The sequence below is a fragment of the Carassius carassius genome, chromosome 18 (genome assembly GCF_963082965.1).
Source record: "Carassius carassius chromosome 18, fCarCar2.1, whole genome shotgun sequence".
Classification (NCBI taxonomy): Eukaryota; Metazoa; Chordata; class Actinopteri; order Cypriniformes; family Cyprinidae; genus Carassius; species Carassius carassius.
The window spans coordinates 20,898,050-20,922,954 of NC_081772.1; the positions used below are offsets into that span (position 1 = coordinate 20,898,050).

The 24,905-nt window shown below is 36.7% G+C and overlaps 1 protein-coding gene across 10 annotated transcripts in view; it reads right to left on the bottom strand.

Moving 5' to 3' along the window:
* Window positions 1-24,905, bottom strand: part of LOC132092654 (ras-specific guanine nucleotide-releasing factor RalGPS2-like) — a 102,961-nt gene that overhangs the window by 40,799 nt on the left and 37,257 nt on the right. For all 10 annotated transcript variants that reach the window (XM_059498982.1, XM_059498983.1, XM_059498987.1 and 7 more), the window contains exons 5-9: window positions 22,402-22,452; window positions 11,999-12,082; window positions 8,086-8,175; window positions 7,917-8,009; window positions 5,431-5,557 (exon numbers count right to left, since the gene is read on the bottom strand). In XM_059498982.1, the coding sequence (XP_059354965.1) occupies window positions 5,431-5,557; window positions 7,917-8,009; window positions 8,086-8,175; window positions 11,999-12,082; window positions 22,402-22,452 (445 nt within the window). The remainder of the gene's footprint in view (window positions 1-5,430; window positions 5,558-7,916; window positions 8,010-8,085; window positions 8,176-11,998; window positions 12,083-22,401; window positions 22,453-24,905) is intronic.

Consider the following 24,905-nt stretch of genomic DNA (forward strand, 5'->3'; position numbering starts at 1 on the left):
CTGACCAATCGAAAAGCAGTTTAGGAAATATGTCATGGCCAATGAGTGATGTAGATGTTGTCATGTGACTGCATTTTGGTTCGTTTCAACTGGTACAGACCAAAGCAATCAGTGTGGTGTGAAAAGGAACCAAAAAAGCTGAAAAATGCTACAATGCATAATTGTTTGCCCTTGGTTCGGACCAAATGAATTGAACTAGAGATGTGAAAGCACCCTAAAAAACATCCTGTGAGTTTCAGAACTGAAAACTTTCTCGTTAGTCTAAAAACAGCTTATAATAAAGCCAATCTGCCAAAACGACAGCTTGTGGAATGTGCCACTTTATGACATAATAGTGTGGCTAAACACGGCCTCCGCACAAGATGATCAACACCTGCTTCTACATCACTGCCTGTTTAGCCCCGCCCACCAATTCGTGCATGTAGTGTAAATAACGATAGAAGCAAACTGTGAGGCCTGTGCAGAAATCCAACAATTAAGATGCTCCAAAGACAACAAGATGCTGTTCAGTGCCAAGTCGTGGAAAACACAATCTTTGCATTGCTTTTTTTCTGATCCCAACATTAGGATAAAGTGGATGAACTTTATCTTAAATGAAGATACAGACTGCGTCAGTTTACAAACAAGGCACAATTCAATGCAGGTTTTTTAGAGAGATTGAAACTAAAAGATGATGCTGTGTGACTATATTGGACCCGACAGTAATGTTGCACCGCACAAGTGAGACTAACCATTTGATATGTGTAGTTTTTTTGTGTTTTTTTTACCTAAATCACAGCAGTGTCCATCTGGGAAGGATGTAGGCTATCAAAGTCGGCATTTACTTCAGAGTCTACAATTTACTTTAATTACTAAAATTAATTACTAAAATAATTAAAAAAGGCCATTCATGACCCCTTTAATGTTATCTTAAAACGCATAGTATATAAATAATATGAAAACAACGCTAAACTAATTTTATTATTTTGATGTAATTACAATTACTTTATATATGTGTGTGTGTGTGTGTGTGTTGTGGTGGCTGGTGGGAGAACTGAGATCCTGTCAGCATCCAATCCAATGGAAAACTATATTACTGTACTGAACTGTTTAGCCAAGGAAGGTCAGATTATACACAAGATTACATATCTAAATGAGGACCACAGACATCTGTTTTTATTATTTGTATGCTAATTATGGACACTACAAACTAACTTTAACCCAAACTGCATTTTTAGAATAATACAACAGGATTTAAATGGATTTATAAATCTTTCGTCGCCAGGTAATGCCAATAGGAAGCAGTGTCAGAATTATCTTACTTCTGGGGACATTTTCTTCCTCAAAGTACACACACACACACACACACACACACACACGTACACACACACGTACACACACACGTACACACACACGTACACACACACGTACACACACACGTACACACACACGTACACACACGCGCGCTAGAGTTACAGTGGTTTAGATCAGTAAGCATTCACAAGCCCCACAGATTCAGTCCAAGCATGTACAAACACGCACACAGATACACACACACGCACTTATGTGGTTCCAGCTGGATGTTTTAGTCCAACCCACTGTTTTCAGTAGGGAAATCCTGTTATTACAAAACAGACAGACCATTTGGACACTGACCCAATCCTTTATCTCATCTTCCTCTCAATAGACTTCTAGCCAGTTTTTCTCACATTCAGACTGTGATGAAGCCGTCTGGATGTGCTCACAGCCCACTCCCCACCTGAATGCTTTCACAAACACACCACAAATCACCATCTGATTGCAATCAGACCATCACTGATTACAAAAGCAGAAGTGAAAAGACCAAAGGGAGAATTCACAGACAACGAGTTAGGGTCATTTATATGCGCAGTCTGTGTAGCTTTAGCACCAGATTAACTAAAAGAATTATGAAGATCAGGCACATCATTTGCAAGGGACAATACTGCATCTTGCAAGCCAGCCTGAGTGCTGGGTTATGAAAGATGCAGCAGACTACTACTACAGCCTGGCATACTTTTCCGAGGACTGTACAGCATCACAAACAAAACAAAATGAAAGAAAACAAAGATGAGATTTAAAAAAAAAAAAAAAAAAAAAAAAATAACTAATACATAATAAAACAAAACACAACCCAACACAATTAAAACAAAATAAAAAACAAAAAAAAACAAAATCAAGATAAAAACACACAAAAAACAAAGCATAGCAAAACTAAGCTAAAAAAGCAAATTAAACCAAAACAAAACTTAAAGCTAAGCAAAACTAAAAGCAAAGTGAAGCAAATCAAAACTAAAAAAAGCAAAGCAAAAGAAAGACAAGCAAAGCAAAACTAAACAAAGCAAAGAAAAACAAAGAGAAACAAAGCAAAACTAAAAGCAAAGCAAAACTAAGCAAAAAAAAAACAAAAGTATAGGCTCCAAAATCCCCCAAACCCTGTGTAGGATTTAAGAAGAAACTACATTATTGAAAAGGGGTGATTACTATGTGATGATTATGAACTATAACACATACAACACTGCTGGGTTGTTAATAATAGCTACACTGCAACAAATATGGCTACTGTAACATAAAATAATTGTACAAGATTTTGGTCATACTGCTCTCTCCTAAATTATACTGCTGTCAGGTGAAAGACATGGTTCTGAAATCATCTATGGAAAATACACTCAATCCATAAAAAGCTAGACAGATAGACAGATAAAGGGAGGACAAAAGAAACCGTTTCACCATTACGGCCACAACACAAGAGATCCTCTAGTTCTCTGTCTCAAATTCCTCCAGCCCCGAATCAAACACACCAGGGCAAACACATGTAAACATGACATACATAAAGCACCAAACGGTCCTTTCTGGACTGATAAAATGGGTTCTGTTCATGTAAAATTCAGTTATCAACAAGATTGCATTCGGTTAAATGGATAATTCGACGAAAAGTGAATATTCTGTAATCACTTATCACTATATTTACAATATATTTTATATAAACCAATATTTATTCGTTATTATTATTTGCGAATAAATAATTACCGGGATAAAATGCTTGATGCAACTGTGCCATTAACGTTTTTTCTGTTGAATTGCGCAATATAAAACAGGGCTCCAAACTGCGACTAAAACGGTCGCATTTGCGACCATATATATTAAAATGCGAGTGAAGTTTTTGCTTAGGTCGCCACTGGCGACTAGGCCTATGTATTTACATGTTATCTCTTTAAAAATTGCATGTAATGCCTTTTTTCCTGATTGTTTTGCATTCACATCTTTTGTTATGTTCGCGCATTGAGAGAATGCGCATCGAAGTTCTCGTGGGAAAAAGAGTTTTAAACAGTCCTCATCTGCCGCGCAGCAGCGCTGACACACACCTGATAAACGCGCGCGAGAGAGAAATGATGGAGACTTGAAGAGAAAGTGCAGAAAAACAGCGTCTATTTCGTTCATAACTTGAACCAACGACAAGGGGTAAAGCTGTCATCTGTGTGGATATTGCCAATATCGCTAACAGTTCTCGTTTATAATCATAAGGCTTCTTCTTAACAAGATCTTAGTCCATGCTGTGTTCTGTTAATGCATTAACTTCATTATTTGAAGTGCACTTGCCGTCCAGTAATCGCAAAAAGCTTTGTGCTTTGTTACTTTTTAATTTACAAAGTATCAGCTTTAAAATTATTCCAAATTCATAACAAAATTCAAACAATAAATACAGTTTTGGTGCTCTTTAAGGGGCCGTTCACATATCATGCTTAAAAACGCGTGGAAAACGCTAGGCGCGCCGCTTTCTGATTTTTTTCCAAAAGCCTTCGGGCTCTTGCGCTCCTGAGGCGTCTGCCGTTGCTAAGCAACCATGACCTGCTCTCTCCATGAAGACGTGTAAATTTCAGCAAAGGATAAATGGATTTGCAGCACTAAAAATCGCTTGCAGTAGCTCTGTTACTAAATTTATTTAAAAATGGCTATCCATATACAGTTATGATCAGCTGTTCCTTCAAGTGCGGCAGGCGCGATCGCGAGTAGTGCCTCAGTTCAAGCAGCACGTGAACCTATCATACCTTGCTCTTTACTACAAGAGTACATAATGAACATGAATTAACATCAAACGGTAGGCTATTTTATAAGAGATTCTACAGTACAACACTTTCAAACTGCGGAAAACGTGTAAAGCTTGTAAACACTGCAACGTAATATTAACCTCAGTAACCTTTCGGTGTCCATAAGCTCATCAGTCAGCTAGAAAAATAACTATAAAGAGGAGCATTTTGCTATATTTATGAGCTATTGAATTTTAATATTTTTACTTAACCTGTTGTCTACATGATTCAACTCCTCCTATAAAATGTAATTTTACTAATTAAGAAAAACAGACTGAAAGTGTGAAAGACATGCACTCTTAAAAATAAAGGAGCTTAAAAGGTTCTTCACAGAACAATTTTGGTTCCACAAAGAACCATTCAGTCAAAGGCTCTTTGAAGAACAATCTCTTTCTGACCTTTTCATAATCTGTTATTGTCTTCAAATGTTAAAGGTTCTTTATGAAACCATTTAGACAGGAAAAAAAAGGTTATTCTATGGTATCATGAAGCACTTTTATTTTTAAAAGAGTATGACAAAACTCTCATAGGACCCCAAACTATACTCAGGGGCCAAGTGATGCTTATGATCCATGATATTGGTATAGATTTTGTGTAATAAACAACGCATGACTGTATATTTCAAGTTGGAAAAGACATTTAGCTCCCACTTTAAGTGAACCTTCATTCCCAGGTCATCTACAAGATGGATTAAAATGCTGATAAAGTCAAGAAAAGATGACACAAACACGTCAGTATGATTAAAAAGTTAAAATGTAAAATAAATAATTTAAATAAAACGCATAAAACATGTTTATTCTGTGGCACCTAAAAAAATCATTTGGCACCTAAGTTTTTTTCTTATAGGAGCCAATGGCTCCTTACTCGATTTTTTTGTTTGGAGCCCTGTAAAAGGTGCTTACAGCTGTCAGATATGATTGAAACAGGTTTAATGACAAATCGCAACAGTCCTTGTCTCTGCCTTAGGGGAACAGCCGGTGATTTATCTGCTAGTCAATCACTTCGCACAATGTCAACCAATAATTGTGTTGTGAAAATTTAATTACACTCATATAATTAATTGCATGTGTCAATGCGCTAATCTTGACAGCTCTAATTTACACAGAAATAATAAACGCAGACAATGAAACAAGCTCGAAAGTTGATTCTCAAGTCTGTTGTCTGGTACAAATTATTCACAAGGCATCCCTAGAACTTTCATGGCATCTTAACAAGATAAAAGGCCTGAAACGGGACATTTTAATTAGAAATAGAAATTGATTAAAATGTCTGCAAGACAAGTGGTGTGTGAGGTTATATAGCAGATTGGAATGTGTGTGCAAACAAGAGAAAAAAAGAGAAATACCTAGATACGGGATGCAGGATGTCATGCTCTGGCTGCTGATGTAATCTCTCAAGCGTTTATAGTTGTCTTCTTTAGACATCAAGTACTCCAGCCTCTCAAACGTGGCCTTGTCCTTTCGACTCAAAAGCTGTGGGAAAGGAGAAAAAGGAGAGCACATTTGTAACAAAAACAATGTCTTTTTAGGTTTGAACAGTGTGTATTTTAAAGGAATAATCTGTGTTCAATACAAATGTGGCTTTATCATCAGCATCTGTGACATGCAGAAGTGCAGCAACCCCTGCACAATAACATTCAGACATCCATCAACATTTTATATGTTTTATTGAGTCAGCATGTGTTTCTAGACAGACAAACCTTTAATAAATCAGGCTCTAAATCATCTAAATGGACTTGGCTGTAAACAATCCAGGCTCTAACAACAGATCTCAAGAGCTCTGATTTTCAGCATCTGTGCTCAGCATCTCTATCATTCACAGTTAATGTGATTTTTGTATATTTTCCATATATCAACCATTTGGCAGAGCAATGGTAAACAATCGCATTTGGGACGGTGTAAAATATCTCCGCCTGACCAAAACAAGAGAAGAAAAAAAATGGAAAACTAATATTTAGTTTAGTTATGTGCTCAAAAGCTTGTGAAACAAAGGCAGCAAACGGAGATAAGATTAAATAAGAGCTCTGCAAACAAGGGAAAGGCTGATAGCGCTGAAATGAAATCCAGAGTACAACACAGTAAAATCAAACAAAGTAAAAACCACTTGATGTCGCCTCTCACACGACAAATCTTTGGATTATCTTTGGGCTCAAATTTCCTTCCACTGAGGAAAATCATTCAGAATAATACGATTTATAATGTAAAATGTTTTATTAAATTACAAAAATGCCAAATAAAGGTACGTTCAGAGCCCACTATATAGGATCCTGTTTGGCCGTGTCTGAGGAAAGCCAGCCTTGGAAAACACAGATTTGACAGAAAAAGCGGTGGAGAGGAATATTCCAGTTATGTAAAAGACTGAAAATGGTACACTAGAGACACAACTGAGGAGCAGGATGTTGTCTGTGATTGAAGACAAGACAATGTTTCCAAAGAAAAGACAGATACACCAAGCTGCTGGATAGCATGATCCTTAGAAAAGTGTGCCACGGTAACCATAGTTCCTCTCAAAATACAAATAAATACGGTTTGCCCATGCAAAGGTCACCGCCAAAGTGCGAGGATGTTGTTGGTGGCTGCCAAAGCATTGTCTTGTGGCTCCTAAAACGTTCAGGATTGCATATGTGTTTCTAGGGTGTTGTGGGTGGTTGTTTCGGAGCGGTTTTAGTGCATTCTATAAGGTTGCTTTAGTGTTCCAGGTGGTTCTTTGGTGGTTCTGTCCTGGCCCAAGAGAGCAAAACTAAAACTAATATAAACAAACACTGAAAAAGAGACACGCTTCTCATTTAAGTTGATTTTACAGTAGCAACAATAAAAGGCAGTTTCTTTGACACTTTCGTAAAAGACAAACACGATATTTACCAAATGTACAACTCTCTCCCAGTTACGAAAATATGCTAGCCTGCAGATTTCCATACATCAAAATGTAACATTTTCAAGTGTTTACATTTAAAACTCTTTTTTAATGTATTTTACAAAGGAAACCTGGAGTTGTTGATGCTAATAAATGTCACCAATCCAAGCGCAGCACACTCGTCTACACATGAGCATGATTTGTGAGCAAACACGTTTTGAAGTTATGTAAAACCAGGTGAACAGGTGTCTGTTTTATGATAGTTGCCCTGTTTTAGAGTAGAAACGCACAAGTGTTTGTGGAAACACTGGTATTAGCTTTAGGTTTAGTGCAATCTCTTGGTTTTTAAAGAAAGCGAGGTGGTTAGTTTATGAGGATGTCGTTAACACCAAGTTTTCCATCATTAGAAAGAAAGTAAACATTCACTCAAGCACCATCATTTTATGCTAGTTTAATCAATTATAGGGGTACAAAAATCGCCTCCACTGTTGAGTGTATTCAAATTGAGGGTATCACGTATCATGGGAACTGAAATGCATGATTTAATTCCAGTAAAGATTGAAAGGGGAAAAAACTAAACAGTGTGTCCTTGTTGTTCATCAATCAAAATATTGGAAAGAAACAGCTCAAGGTTTCAGGGTGATTCATTTGTTTGCCGCTTCCAGCCCACATCAGGAACTAACTGAGAGTGTGTCGGAGGCATGGATAATTTCACAACCTATAAACACACATGAAAACCAAGTCTAAAGAAGCTTGGACACATGCAGTAGCTGGGTTGGACACACAAGGTGCTTTGAAACAATCCAAATAAAAAAGAAAGAAAGATGTCAAATGTCTTGACGCTAGACTCTGCCTGGTGTAAAAAATAAAATAAAAAATATGCAAAATTATGAAAAAAAACAACAACACCACCACCAATTTAAGAAATTGAAAAACTAATATGCAAAATGTTAATAAGGAGTGTATTAAGTAACTCACAGCCCAGGTCTTGGTGAGCCTGAAGATGGGGGCGCTCTGTAAAGCAGATATTACTGCCATCACTGCATGGAGACTGTTCATGTCACACAGTTTCTGTAGGAAGAAAGAAGGTTAGCAACTAGGATAATCACTTAAGTTGTACAAATGTGCTGTATGGAGTGTTTTTTACCTTTGCTGTTCTGATATAGAGGCTCAACACTTCTGCTCTGATCTTCAGAGTCTGAGCGTGAAGAATCTCCCTCACCACCCAGAAACTCACCTGACATTAGACAAAACCATAACCGATCAGACATTGATAGCTGATCGATACTGCCATAGTCCACATATTGTTATTCAGCAGACTGCATTATAGTTCAACTTTAACATGTTTGGGAAATAAAAAAGGAAAATAAAAAAGGACTAGATGAGAATAAAAATAAGTAAATAAAATAAGAGGGTACAAAAAAAAGATAAGACCGAGAGAGGAAACAAGATGAGACAAGACAAGAAGACAACAAGAGATGAGAACTGAAGAAAAGAGAACAAGAGCAGGTGACAAGCATGGAAAAAGGAAAAGAAGACAATTAAAGAATAAGAGACGGAGCAAATCAAATTACAAGAAACAAAACTGCAAGACAAGAGACAAAATAAGGAGGGACAAGACAAAGAGACTAAGTGAGACAAGATAAAACTGAGTGGATAGAAGGAAGAAACTTAGAGTTTGATGAGAGTGGAAGAAAAGAGACAAGACCATAAAGGGCAAGATGAGAAGAGAAGGTAGGATTTAAAAAAAAAAGACAGGAGACAAGGTCAGATGAGTGGAGAATGAGAGACAAGAAAAGAGACAACAAGCAAAAAGAAGAGGAGAAGAGGGGATGAGACTGAAAACTGGAACAAGTGACAACCAAGAATAGAAGAGACAAGATCTTAATAAAAGAACACAAGAAGAAAAGAGAGTGAGCGGAAATGAGATGAGAAGAGACAGGACAAGAAGAGAATGAAACAAGATGACAAGCAGGGAAAAGGGACACTAGATAGTGAGAGAAAAGACAAGACAAGACAAGGAAGAAACACAATGCTGTAAGAGAATAGACAAAATGAGAAGGGACAAGACTATAAGACTAGGTGAGACAAGAGAACAAGAGACACAATACAAAGCAAATGAGAGGAGATGAGAATAGAAGAGAAAAGGGAAGACAAGGCCATGAACTGCAAGATGAGAAAACAAAAAGATTAGAAAAGGAGGAGAATCTGAGAGGACAAGAGACAACACCAGAACATGTGCAGAAGAGAAAGAGGACATGAGACGGGAAACTGGAAGAGAAGCAGCAAGACGAGAAGAAGCTTGAGAAGAACTGAAATAAGAAGACAAAAGTACACTAATGAAGAAAACAGGAGAAGAGGAAATGAAGTTTGAGACAAGACGAGAAGAGAAAAGACAAAAAGAGAACAAGACAAGAATGAATGAGCCAAGAGAATGGACTAAGAGGAGATAAGAAGAAAATACAAGAGGGTGAGAAGAACTGAGATGAGAAAAGATCAGACAAAAAGGGAAAGAGACTAAATAAGACATGACCAGAATGAAACAAGAAGTGAAGAAAAGAGAATGAGAGGAGATGAGAAGCAAAGAGACAAGAAGAAACATTGTATTTTAAGCTCCAGACGTTATTCAGCTGCGGACATGGAGTGTTGAAACATCACTCTTCCTCTCTTCCCTGCTTCATCTCCTCCAGCCCTTGCCAACCTCAGCCCCCCATTTCCATTTCTCCTGTTGATTTTCCAGACTCTTCTTTTCCGCCATCCCTCCCTCTCCATTCCTACCCACATGTCCCATGTTGGGACACACACACAGTTAGATCATTGTTTCACCATCTCCCCTACTGTGTGTTCCCCTGTGTGTTGACGTGAGACTGGATTACAGAACCTCTGGATAAAGCTGGAATGTCTCAAACCAGTGGAAAGGATGTAATGACTAATGAAGAGAAAAGGCAAATGGTCCTGCAGACATTTATACTCAAACAAATACACACACGCACCTGCATTAAACACAAAGAGGAAATAGATTTTTTTTAGCATGATTTTGAGCCTCTAGTCATGCAGAACTTTTCCCCACATCCTCCATTAGAGAATATTTCAGCTCTGTGCTCCTTTTATTTCATCTAAGTCAAGGAAAACAACAAAAAAAAGAAATCAAAAAGAACAAACTTAAGTAGAGGGAAGGACTGAAAAAAAAACAACACACACCACAGACCTTATGCAAATATCCCACAGTAAAAGATACCCTTATGTGCCTAATTTTTAACATCTGTCAATGGGTAATCTGTAGGGTCTGTCTGTATGCGTGTGTTTGCATAAGTGTGCTTTTATACCCGAGTTTGCTTCCATTGTGTACATAAGAGTAAAAGTAATATGAATACACTTCATATCTGTGCATGACAGGCCAATTCATTGGCTCAAAATGTTTATGTGAGTCTTTGAATTGGGGAGCTTAAAGGTCTAGCCAGAGAGAAAGAGAGAAAAAAACATAGTTTAGCTGTTAGGTGACATTAGGTTCCAATCCTTTTATAACGTTTTTTTCCCGACTCTCCAAGCGTCATCCTTCAGAAAGTACATTTGTACTGGAAGGCGAGAGCATGCGGGTTGCTGAACAGCCGTTTTCAGGATGTAAATTAAGAAAAGTTTCCACAGAACACAAATTCCTGACTGCTATTCTCATTTTTGTTACAGAGAGCTAGCCATATTATCAGGGGAGAAAGTCTGTCTGTGAAGGTGTGTTTCAGTCTTATAGGGTGCAAAAACAACTTCTGCATTGAATATAAGCTTTTTTTTAACTATTATTCCCTTCTGTTTACACACTATCAGCGTCTGCCAATTATGAAGCAACGATTGCACACAGAAACATGTACACACTCAGCAGGGGCCACATATTTCTTTAAAGGCCAACTGGATCAAGCTAACATCTTTGCTCAGGCCTCAGAGGAGCGATAAGCTTTTCAAACATACTCACTACCTGCTCACTAGTTTAGTTTCCCACTTGTCTCATTGACCTGGAGTGAATGTAACATACAATCACAGTATGTGCATAGAGTCCAAGTTCTGTTAACAAGAACTTTGATGGTGACATCATTTTCCAACCTAGCCAATCCAAGGCAATAAAGCCAAGCGATTTAGGCCAGAAACATACTCATGCTCAAGCTGCCAGCTACTCGAGAGGCCTCCACCCTTCGTGATCCAAACATTTACCTGCACCAACACTTTTCTACACTTTGATGCCCAATCACTAACACAAACCACTCAGAAACCTCATTTTCTGCTTTTTAAGATTTGACTTTTAAAAAAAACAAAAAAACAAACCAACTCTCAAAATGCATGTGCAATGCACTGATTATAATGTTTGAAAATGTTATGTGCAAATTATGTTTCCATTTTAGCTTTTTTAATTGAAAAATGTTCAAAAATTCAGTTTTGCATCAGGAATAAATTATATTTTAAAATATATTAAAATAGAAAACTGGCACTTTAAATTATAATAATATTACACAACATTACTATTTTTTACCATATTTTTGATCAAACAAATGTAGTCTTGGTGAACAAACTTTAAAAATAATAACAATAATAATAATCATCTAACTGAACACAAACATTTGAATTATGGTAGATCACATATGTTTTTTGTTTGATTTTAATTTAAATTTATTTATTTTAATTTATTTATTTTAAATTTAATTTAGCTTTTATTTAGCAAAATAACATCTACATGATCTGTTAATTGTGTACCCTTTTTAAAGTTTTTTCCTAATATTTTTAAAATCCCTTTATTTCCAAAGAATTACACGTATCTTTAAATCTTTGTTGTTACTGTTTGTTCAAACTTGTGTTGTTTTATAAGTTGCTGTCAACATAAAAGTTATTTAAACTCTCATCATGATTTTTTTTTTTACTTGCCAACAATATGACCACCATGCCCCTGACACTCCACTGACCCTTGACAAAGTGCTTTAATCTTTAGTTAATTTTTAGTTTAATTTTAAGCAAGTCTATAATTAATCACTGTCTGTCTCCAAGTAATGGGGCAACAGCAAAAAGTGTCTACAGTTTACCTGGTTAAAGCGTCGTGTGAAGGCCACAGCGTTGGGTGCTGAACTGTGTTTCTCCTTCTTGTTCCAGCCACAACTAGAGAGTTCCTGTAGAAAACAAAAAAATAGTCATGTAAAAAAAAACAAAAAAATTCACAGTCCAGTTGGTTTGAGATTGGGAAACTGGACAGAAACAAATCAAGTACAGCAGGAGTTGGATGATGGTCTACAATGCCAAAAAAAAATAAAAAATAAACTCAGGACACCTGAAATAAGGTGAGCATCACTCATCAGCAGTGACCCTAGAAAACATCATTAATGGGGCATCTGATAGCAAAAGTTTGAATCTTTCCCAGTCCATCATGCTTTTTACACTCATCTCAGACTCCGATGTCAGTCATCTGAAAACTGTGTTGATCCTCTGTCTCGCTCACATGGTGTGACTGATTGACTGAACAATAATGGAAAAGCTTTTGAAATAATATTTAAGAATGTGTATTTGGCATCATTCTGACATGCTACATTTCCAAAACACGAACATGACAACTCAACTCCACCTGTTCGGTCATCTAAGAAACGTCTAAGGGTAAAGCCGTCGTGACAGTCTCATATACGACATATCGGCCACGCTTGGAGATTCACATTTGGAAACTCCTGACCATAATCATGCAACCGTGCATTACACAATTACACCACGCGCTCAGACATTTTCCAGTAGAGAATCGGTTACAAACGAGCTGTTAGCACCATTGAAATACAAAAACAAACTATGCATTCAACCACAGAGAGAGATTTAATTCCTGTCAGTTGTGAGAAGAAAAGCATAGAAAGCTTCTATGATAGGAATTCAAGAACAATGAAGTTAACCATCAAACATGTTCATCACGATTGTTCAATGGTTATGTACCTAAACCCGGCACCAACGCAAGCGCAATCTCTCATGAGGTCACACTGGCAGACAGTGACTTAATGAGTCAGCAGCTTAGCAACACACACAAACACAGATGTGGATATCCGAGCCAACACACACAGAGCTAAGTGTGCTTTCTGCATTGTGTCTCCAGCACCAACGACCACCAAGATGTGCCGATGAAATCACTTCTGCTGAATCAGATTCTCCATGTGTAACAAATCTGAGCCCCAAGTGTAAAGTTCAGAATCTGTGATGAGAAAAATCACCTACTGAGATATAGTGAAACCAATTGCTAACCACTCTGAAAACAAATTAAAAGGTTAAAAGGCAGATTCCCGTTCTTCTTCTAAGATGTAAAGCATTTATGAGACTAAGGTAGTAGTAAACTGAACAATGACTTTATACATTCAACTGAATGCTCCAAAGGTTAACTGCTTAAGTAATATTTGGACTGGTAACCAAAAAGATGCAGGCTGGAAACCCTAAAGAGGGATCTCATCCAGAAACTACACTGTCCATGTGTTATCTAAATCTTATCGTATACTAAAATGTCAAGAACTGCCTCAATCTAATCGGCTGGATTTACAAAAACATGCATTTTCTGCTTTGTTTGAGTCATCCCATTTTACTGTGGCTTATTTCTAAAATAAAAAAATAACTGTGGTTGACTAGTCAGACGGTCTCTTCCTGTCTCATTGGGAGTTTTTTGTTTTTCAAAGTAGATAAGTCGATAGTGCTCAAAACAAGAAAACATGAATCCAAACCAAAAACACAACATGCAAAAACAAAATGCAAGACATCAATCAAAAGTAAAACACAAGATAAAACAAAAAGCACACCACAAAAATAAAACAAGTCAACAAACTAAATAAGACAAAACACAAAACCAAACAAAAATAAAATGAGACAAAACAAAACAACATACAAATCACAAAACAAACAAAAACAAACAAAAAAAGACCCAAACCAAAATATAAGACACAAAACCCTAAAACAAATCAAATTCTAAACAAAACTTTTACCATGCAATAACCAAGCATTTGAATCTGCAGTTGGAAGAGTAGTTTCCTGACCATAAACTAAAACAAATAAGACAAAACCGGCAAGCATCCGTGGGCTGAGGTCAAAGACTGTCCGTCTTATTTTGGCAGCGACAGATGGAATAATGTACAAAGCAATGAACCCAGGCAAACTCATGGAGGAAAAAAGGTAAGCTAAAAGACAAGTAGTTTGATGGAAAAAAAAAAGAAATATATATATATATATATATATCCTCTGTGATTCTCAGTTTCATAGATTTCAAACCTTCAAACAAAAACAGGAGGGAGGAAGTCAGTTCTGTTCACAGGGAGCACTCTTATTGCACAAAAGTCTTTAAAGCAGTGGGGATTCAATGAAACGGGGATCATAGCTGTGTTTTATGTTCCCCATCTTTAATGTTTTATAAAAAGGCCTTTACTGTCTCTAAAATGCAACATAATTCTAAGATGTAGCAGAACTGATGTATCTATGTGAGTGCATTTGCACAGATGCTCACTAAAACCCACCAGGACAACCTGTCATGCCTTGAAAACAACTCAATTAGCAACTTTATAGCTGTAAGGATTTAAATGCATATTCAACCCAATTTAAACAATGAAACAAGGCTGTTCTAATACCATTTCAGGAGGTATTCATTTAACCAGCTGGGAATCATGAATTATATAATGGGAGATGAACAGTAATGGAACAAGTGCTTGGCAGGGATGGCAATGAATAACTCTATGTCAAACACTGGCCTTGTGTCGGATTTCTTATATGACATTAAGTCACTTTACATTAGCTGAACCTTAATATCATCACCTAGTCTGGAAACCTGGAGCTCACCCATAACCACAGCTCAAAGTCAGACATAAACAGGGGAGCTGGAAATCAAAGAAAGAATTTCAGTTGACAAGGATGTGGACGTCTTCAGCCAGTACAATATGGACTATAAAAATACATACAATTATGAGTGCAATTATGCCGTGTACTAATCACCCACAAACAGAGTTTAACCTAGGGCTGCTCAATTATGGCCAAAATCATAACCACGATTATTTTGGTCAATATTGTAATCAAGATTATTTAACGCTATTATGGACTATATGACCAAAACCATGTGTAAATGATTAATTTAGAGATAACAATATAGATCAAATATATATATAAATAATATAAATATGTATATAAATATAAATAAATTTACTATGACAACATTCTACATTTTAGATACCAGTGAAATCTCACAAATCTCAATAATCAGCACAATACTAGGGTAACTCAGAAAAGCTAAAAAATGTGTTAATCGTTGGAGGCCATAATCAAAATCAAAACTTTATTTCCATTAATTGCCCAACTCTAGTTTAATCAGGTGCTAAATGCTCTGATATAGCACTGATTATTGGAAAAAAAAAGTTCACCCAAAAATTATATTTCTTCATCCAAACTGATTTTGAAAAATGTAGCATTCCATCATTTGTTCACCAGTGGATCCTCTGCAGTGAATGGGTGCCGTCAGAATGGGAGTCCAAACAGCTGATAAAAACATCACAATAATCCACACGACTCAATTAATGACTTATGAACTTATCCGTTAACTCTTGCATATTTTTCTCCTGATTCAGACAAGATTACTTTTTCAGTTGATTATTTTGATGTTTTTATCAGCTATTTGGACACTCATTATGACGGCACCTATTCACTGCAGACGATCCATTGGTGAGCAATAATGCTACATTTCTCCAAATGAGTGGCCTGAGGGTGAGTACATTATCAGCAAATTTTAATATTATTTTATTCTCATTATTTGTCAGGATAACAAGCAAATTAGACCTATTACAAAAATACATAAAAAAGAATAGTACTGAATATAAATGTATGAAAAAAGAAAAAAAAACGATCTAGTAGGAAACGTGCCATTAAAACAGAGCAGGTGCATGTACATATATATAAAAAAGTCTTAGCAGAAATGTATATGAAACCATGCAGCATATAAAAGACAAATATCCATTTCTTGTAATGTGAAAACCTTATGGTTTTCAGGATTGCTGGGCCTTGACCATGTTTTTTGCATTTCCTTTATAGCAGAACATGAAGACAGAGTGCTGGTTTTAACATAATCTCTCATGTTATGCATCATATCCATGTGTCGGGCTAGATGCCATGTGATCTGTGCAGCTAGTTTAAAATTGGTACACGTGTGTCTTCAATGGTCTTTTCCGAGACCCTACCAGCATGCTTCACGATAGTATGTATGCAACAGGTTGCTCCGTTGCAGAAAAAACTGAATGACAATGTGCATCATAGCCATGAAAGCCAGAGAAACCCACTGGTTCCTCTGTTAACGCTTACAGACACATTACAGTGCAACTAACAAGGACAGTTTTACAATTGAACATACAGATGCACCATTCATGTGGCTCTGTGCAACAAATTGATTAAAGATGCTGATCTATTATCCTTCAAAGCCAATGAAAGCGTCTCCTGAGGCAATCTTAGAAGAGAAAACCACAGGTTATCAAAGGCTGAATTAAAATCAGCATCTCTAACACATAAAAGTTAAAGGGATAGTTGTGTCATCAGTTATTCATGCACCCTCATGTCATTCCAAACCCATGTGACTATTTCAGCGGAGCACAAAAAGGAAAAGGTGTCCAAGCTGCTCTTTTTCATGGAATAAGGGTAATATAAAAATGACAAAAACCTCTATAAAAGTATTTAAATTAAAATAAAAATTTTTAATTTCTGTATATATTGTTGGATGGAACCAAGTTTTCAAAAGGGGGTCACACCAGATACTAAATTTTCTTTGTCTTCTTTCAGGATTTCACAGGTGTGAAAATCTGATGTTCTTTTCGGTCATATTTTTGCAGAAATATAGAAAATTATGAAGGGTTCCCAAAGCTCAGAATAGATGCAATTTATATATATAATTCTGTATATATAATACAATTACACCATTTCTCACAAAGCTAGAGCAAATATGGCTTCAGAACATGTGCAATATAGTATAGTGCATGAGTCTTATGAACCACTTTAATGTTTTTGTGGTGCCTATTTAGAGCCTCTAGGCTTTTTATTCTACTGAAAAGAGCAGCCTGTGCATTCTTGAAAATATCTATGATTCTGTTCCACAGAAAGATATATATATTTTTTTGTTGGTTCTTATAAACATTGCGTATTTTTGCACACAGACGGTGAGGTGGCCTTCAGATTGAAGATTCTACTGAATAACAGAAGACCACTTCTGCTTCTTTATCGCTCACTCTTACACGCACTTCACTTCAGTTTAGCAGAGCTCGAAATCTCTCCTGCTTCAACTGCCTCACAGACAACTAACCTCTCCTTCCAAGAAACACACTCACGGTCACAAAAACACACAGACAACAGAAAACTCAATGAACTGTTGTCGACCCTTCTGTTACGATGAGTTTAACAACCTCTACTGGAACACAAGCTGCTTTAATACAGCTACTTCATCCAAAAATATTTAGCAACATTTGCAGAGTTGATAAAAACCGCCATTAATAAAAGCAAACTAATAATTAAGTAGAAAAACAGCCAGGACTGCCAGCTCACTGATATCACTGCATTATTCCACTCAAATCAAACCAAGCTCTTCATTCCACCCAGGGCACTGTGGGTCACAGCGAGCTTATAAGTGCCCGTAAAAAGGGTAATGGGGTGGTACAGAGAACAGAGCAGATATGTTTGCATGCATAGGCTGGAAAAAGTTACGTAATTTTATGCATCCCTCTAAAAGACATTTCATGAAGTTTTAGTGTTTTAACATGTACAAAAGCCTCTGGTCTGCATTACAGCCAGGAGCTCATATTGCTGCCATACAGGATCATGGACAGGTCTTCTGTACACACAATCTGTACATTATTAGTGTGAACATCCTGCAGAGGCACACTTTTGACTACAGCCCAGAAAACTTTTAAGAACACCCAACCGTCGCCAGAACAATATATTTTGTGTCAAAATAAGAATATCTCTACGCTACCTTCTGTCCTAACACTTTACAATGTGTAATATCAGAAACAACAGTGCATGATAAAGCAGTAGTCTGACATTCACATTCATATTATGTCACCCTTTGCCTTTTACTCTCATGTTACACAACAACAAAAATGGATGTGCTGTTAGACTCAGAGAACGCGCAAATAATCCTTCAACAAACCCCTTTCCCAGAATACCAAAACGGCCAACAGCCAGATACACACAAAACGAGACCGAAAGCCAGATCTGATCCAGACGAACCTTCATCTATACACATCATTTGTCGACTGCTACGCATGTTGGCTAAATCAATCCCAGACATTTTGAAAGTCGAGGTTAGTTTTGTATTATCTTCCAGAGAGCCAGACCCTCATTTTTCCGACCAGCCATTTCACCCTTTCCTCTCCAAAGCATTCAAAAAACTGCTGCCAAGAAACTAATCAATCAAACCATTCAACGACAGAAAACGGTAGACCTAATCACACAATTTACTGTAATTACCACAAATAATGACTAAAAAATCTATGCCAGACACAATCATTTTGCAAAAATGCATTAAATAAATCACATAACATTTAGTTCCCCCTCAATCGTCATGATTTTGTCTCTTATAGAGTCAGAAATAAAAAGCCCCAAACGCTACATTAGTATTCAATGTGTGGTAGCCTCATCAAATGCTTTATAAATCACAGTCTGTGTGGCTGAAAGCCCAACCTCACAGACGGTGGATAAAACATGCCTGCGCTAATAAATCATTCAGAGAGCAGGAGGACAACATGGAGGCAGTGAGTGGAGACCGAGGCCCAGATGTCAATAAGCAAAATAACCACAGTCATTTATTTGGTACTCTATACAGCTGTGGCTTTCTTCTACAGACGTAGTGCCTCTAAGGTTTGGCCAGGTCTGAGTTTTATCCCCTCACATGTGTAATATTCTTCACAATCAACAGGATAGTTCACCCAAATACAAAAGTCTGTCATCATTTACTCCTCATCATTTTAGTAAGATAGTTTGTAGAATGTTGATAATCAAACCTCTTTGGTCTGCTTTATTTTGCATAAAAAAAAACAAAAACACAAAAAGTAAAACAAAAGCAAAACAAACAAAAAATATTTTTATAATATCTTCTTTTATGTTCACAGAACAAAGTCATACATGTTTGAGATGATATGAGGGTGATTAAATATGATGACTGTTTTTATTTTCAGGTAAACAATCTATTTATCCACCAAGGCAAACGTATTTGAAGCAAAATTATTATAAGATAATAGAATTATATTTTTGTGGAAGCAGCTTTTTTTTTTTTTGAGTATAAAGGTGCCAGTGAAATAATGCTTCTGCCGTAATGAAAATGTTAAAAAAAATTATTTCAGTGTAAAATTTTATCTGGTGTGTGTGTGTGTTTTACTCATTCCAATGAAAGCTGCAGATGAAGGGCCTAAAGAACAGGAATATTTCACTGTGCTCTTACTGCCCTCTGCTGGGAAACAGCACTGACCACACATAAAACATGTCTAAATATCACAGGATATTTTGTTACTAGTGGCTGGTTTTATCGGACTTGTCCAAATTAAACACACTGTGTATGGGTGACCGTGTGAATATGACCTCTCAGTCAGAGACAGCGCTGTGAGTCAGTCACACGGGAATCACACAAAGCATCTCAGCTGGTTTAACCAAAGAAACGTTTGCACACACAAACACATTCGGCTTGGGACCCAAACTTCATAAAACCCTGACCCAAATAAACATTCTGCACTAAAAGAGGAAAAAAATGCCTTGGCGTGTAAATAAGAAGTCACTCACCAGTTGGCTATTAACAGTGTTAGTAATAGCAGCATCATGTTTTAAGCAGTCTGACCTCACCTTTGTGAAGTGAGCAATTCAAATCATGAAGATAACCAGCTGCCAAACAAAAGGCTATCTTCTGTGTTCCAACAACTTTCTGTAAACGAACAGTTTTACCATCAGAGGTTTATCTTTTATTTTTTCTGTCTCTAATGTGACAACACTTTAAGGTCAACATGAAACAGAAACTGTGACCAGCTTTTTTTTCTATATCAGAGTGAGAAAGTTTATTGAACGATAGAGAGAGAGAGAGAGAAAAAATGGTTTTGTCCATGATTTTGTCCATCGGGAATTGACTGTAATTGTAGGAGAGCAAATGCATTTAGAAATAAATAAATTAGTGCTGGGCAACGATTAATTGTGATTAATCGCATCCAAAATAAAAGTTTTCGTTTATATAATTGATGTGTGTACTGTGCATATTTATCATGTATATATAAATACACACATATGCATGTTTTTAAGGAAAAAAACAGTATGTTTCTATATTAAACATTTATATATAATATAAATTATATAAATATATAGAAGAATATTTTCAAAATATATACCATATGTGTGTCTATTTATATATTCATAAAAAATATACACAGTGCACACACATATACCATATAAACAAAAACTTTTATTTTGGACACGATTTTTCGTGATTAATTGTTGCCCAGCACTAAAATAAATAATACAATTCAAATATACATATCATACATGTCATATACACACACACACACACACACACACAAACACACACACATACATACGTATATATAAAATATATACAGTCGTGACCAAAAGTTTTGAGAATTACATAAACATTAGTTTTCAAAAAGTTTGCTGCTAAACTGCTTTTAGATCTTTGTTTCAGTTGTTTCTGTGATGTACTGAAATATAATTACAAGCACTTCATACGTTTCAAAGGCTTTTATCGACAATTACATGACATTTATGCAAAGAGTCAGTATTTGCAGTGTTGGCCCTTCTTTTTCAGGACCTCTGCAATTCGACTGGGCATGCTCTCAATCAACTTCTGGGCCAAATCCTGACTGATAGCAACCCATTCTTTCATAATCACTTCTTGGAGTTTGTCAGAATTACTGGGTTTTTGTTTGTCCACCCGCCTCTTGAGGATTGACCACAAGTTCTCAATGGGATTAAGATCTGGGGAGTTTCCAGGCCTTGGACCCAAAATTTCAACATTCTGGTCCCCGAGCCACTTAGTTATCACTTTTGCCTTATGAAACGGTGCTCCATCGTGCTGGAAAATGCATTGTTCTTCACCAAACTGTTGTTGGATTGTTGGAAGAAGTTGCTGTTGGAGGGTGTTTTGGTACCATTCTTTATTCATGGCTGTGTTTTTGGGCAGATTTGTGAGTGAGCCCACTCCCTTGGATGAGAAGCAACCCCACACATGAACGGTGTCAGGATGCTTTACTGTTGGCATGACACAGGACTGATGGTAGCGCTCACCTTTTCTTCTCTGGACAAGCCTTTTTCCAGATGCCCCAAACAATCGGAAAGGGGCTTCATCTGAGAATATGACTTTGCCCCAGTCCTCAGCAGTCCATTCACTATACTTTCTGCAGAAGATCAATCTGTCCCTGATGTTATTTTTTGGAGAGAAGTGGCTTCTTTGCTGCCCTTCTTGACACCAGGCCATCTTCCAAAAGTCTTGGCCTCACTGTGCGTGCAGATGCGCTCACACCTGCCTGCTGCCATTCCTGAGCAAGCTCTGCACTGGTGGCACTCCGATCCCGCAGCTGAATCCTCTTTAGGAGACTATCCTGGCGCTTGCTGGACTTTCTTGGACGCCCTGAAGCCTTCTTTACAAGAATTGAACCTCTTTCCTTGAAGTTCTTGATGATCCTATAAATTGTTGATTTAGGTGCAATCTTAGTAGCCACAATATCCTTGCCTGTGAAGCCATTTTTATGCAACGCAATGATGGCTGCACGCGTTTCTTTGCAGGTCACCATGGTTAACAATGGAAGAACAATGATTTCAAGCATCACCCTCCTTTTATCATGTCATGTCTGCCATTCTAACCCAATCAGCCTGACATAATGATCTCCAGCCTTGTGCTCGTCAACATTCTCACCTGAGGTAACAAGACGATTACTGAAATGATCTCAGCAGGTCCTTTAATGACAGCAATGAAATGCAGTGGAAAGGTTTTTTTGGGATTAAGTTAATTTTCATGGCAAAGAAGGACTATGCAATTCATCTGATCACTCTTCATAACATTCTGGAGTATATGCAAATTGCTATTATAAAAACTTAAGCAGCAACTTTTCCAATTTCCAATATTTATGTAATTCTCAAAACTTTTGGCCACGACTGTACTATACTATACTATACATGCTATAATATATATATATATACATATACATACACACACACACACACACACACACTATACATGCTATATTTACTATACATGCTTATATATATATATATATATATATATATATATATATATATATATATATATAAACAATGATCATAATAAAACAATACAAACTATAATTTCATGGTCTATTTTTTTTCCATGCACAGCATATTTTCTTTATTCAGCTGCAACTAGAAAGTGTAACATTTGGACTGTGTACTGTATAAGTTAGCACAGTGCTATAATGAACAATTGACTTACCTCAGGTTGGATGGCTTTGAAGACTGGAGCATCCATGAGAGTGATCTGACCCTGCAGGACAGCACAGATGACAGATCAGCACACAAAATACAACTTTATCATTGTCACATGATGGAAGACACTATTGGCACTTATTCTGAATTTTTTATTTTATTATGTATTTGTTTGTTTATTTGTACAGGGACAACGCACAACAACAGTGTTGTGCCAGAGTTAGCTATAAAGCTAATTTGCATCTGCAGTCCCTGGGCAGGATGTTGTTACAAAATAACAATATTAAGTGGCAAACAATACAATACATATAATACATACAATATCACATCATACTACATTATATTATATAACAAAAAAATAAATAAAAGTCAATGATCACATATCTGATTTTCCTTAAGCCATACTTTAAGCATAAACAAGCAAAAATACTAGGTGTTGAACACACTCTAATATAAACAGGTATTAAATTCCATCTTTCTGCTGCTCTTACTGAAAAAGCAGATTGTCCAAAAACAGTTCTCTTAAATTTAGTTGAACAGTCACCTCTAACTGATGACCTAGTCTGCCTGATATTGTCCTTACAGAAAGTCACACATTGTTTAAGAGGTGGTGGTGCAAGATCATGAATTAGTTTGTCCATTAAACACACATCAGCAAATAATAAAAAATTGTCAAACGTCAATAATTTATAATTTTTAATAATGTTACAGTGATGATAACTCCTTGGCTTTTTATCTAAGATTTTTACAACTTGTTTATAAATAGTATATAATGGTTTCAATGTAGTTTTACTTGTATGAGACCAACTTGTAGCACAGTAAGATAAATGAGGAAAAATCATTGTATGCATAAATAGTTTAGCAGCAGCCACAGGTACAACCCGAATTCCGGAAAAGTTGGGACGTTTTTTAAATTTTAATAAAATGAAAACTGAAAGACTTTCAAATCACATGAGCCAATATTTTATTCACAATAGAACATAGATAACATAGCACATGTTTAAACTGAGAAAGTTTACAATTTTATGCACAAAATGAGCTCATTTCAATTTTGATTTCTGCTACAGGTCTCAAAATAGTTGGGACGGGGCATGTTTACCATGGTGTAGCATCTCCTTTTCTTTTCAAAACAGTTTGAAGACGTCTGGGCATTGAGGCTATGAGTTGCTGGAGTTTTTCTGTTGGAATTTGGTCCCATTCTTGCCTTATATAGATTTCCAGCTGCTGAAGAGTTTGTGGTCGTCTTTGACGTATTTTGCGTTTAATGATGCGCCAAATGTTCTCTATAGGTGAAAGATCTGGACTGCAGGCAGGCCAGGTTAGCACCCGGACTCTTCTACGACGAAGCCATGCTGTTGTTATAGCTGCAGTATGTGGTTTTGCATTGTCCTGCTGAAATAAACAAGGCCTTCCCTGAAATAGACGTTGTTTGGAGGGAAGCATATGTTGCTCTAAAACCTTTATATACCTTTCAGCATTCACAGAGCCTTCCAAAACATGCAAGCTGCCCATACCGTATGCACTTATGCACCCCCATGCCATCAGAGATGCTGGCTTTTGAACTGAACGCTGATAACATGCTGGAAGGTCTCCCTCCTTTAGCCCGGAGGACACGGCGTCCGTGATTTCCAACAAGAATGTCAAATTTGGACTCGTCTGACCATAAAACACTATTCTACTTTGAAATAGTCCATTTTAAATGAGCCTTGGCCCACAGGACACGATGGCGCTTCTGGACTTTACTTCTGAGAGACTCTGCTTCTCTAAGACAAAGCTTTTATAGCTAATCATGTTACAGACCTGATATCAATTAGATGTTCTCCCAGCTGAATCTTTTCAAAACTGCTTGCTTTTTTAGCCATTTGTTGCCCCCGTGCCAACTTTTTTGAGACCTGTAGCAGGCATTAAATTTTAAATGAGCTAATTAAGTGGATAAAAGTGTAAAATTTCTCAGTTTAAACATTTGCTACGTTATCTATGTTCTATTGTGAATAAAATATTGGCTCATGTGATTTGAAATTCCTTTAGTTTTTATTTTATTAAAATTTAAAAAACGTCCCAACTTTTCCGGAATTCGGGTTGTAATTGGTGCCTAATATTTCTGAAGATCATCAAACTTGCTCTAGTGCTTTTAGAGACCTTTTTAATATGTTTTATAAAATTTAAGTTAGAATCCATAATCATACCCAAATATTTAAAATGTTCAACAATATTTATTCCCTTTCCTTTAACTAGAATATCTGGACAACACTGATCAACTTTCTTGATCGAAAAAAACATTCCCACAGTTTTACTCACATTAAGAGTAAGACAAGAATGACATAGCCAATCTGAGACTTTGTTCAATGCAACAGTTAGTTTGATAGCAGCTTGTTCTTTTGTCTTAGCATAAGTGTAAACCACTGTATCATCTGCATACATCTGAACCTGGACCTCTGGACAAACTGTAGGCAGATCATTAATGTATAAACTGAACAAAATTGGTCCAAGAATCGACCCCTGCGGAACTCC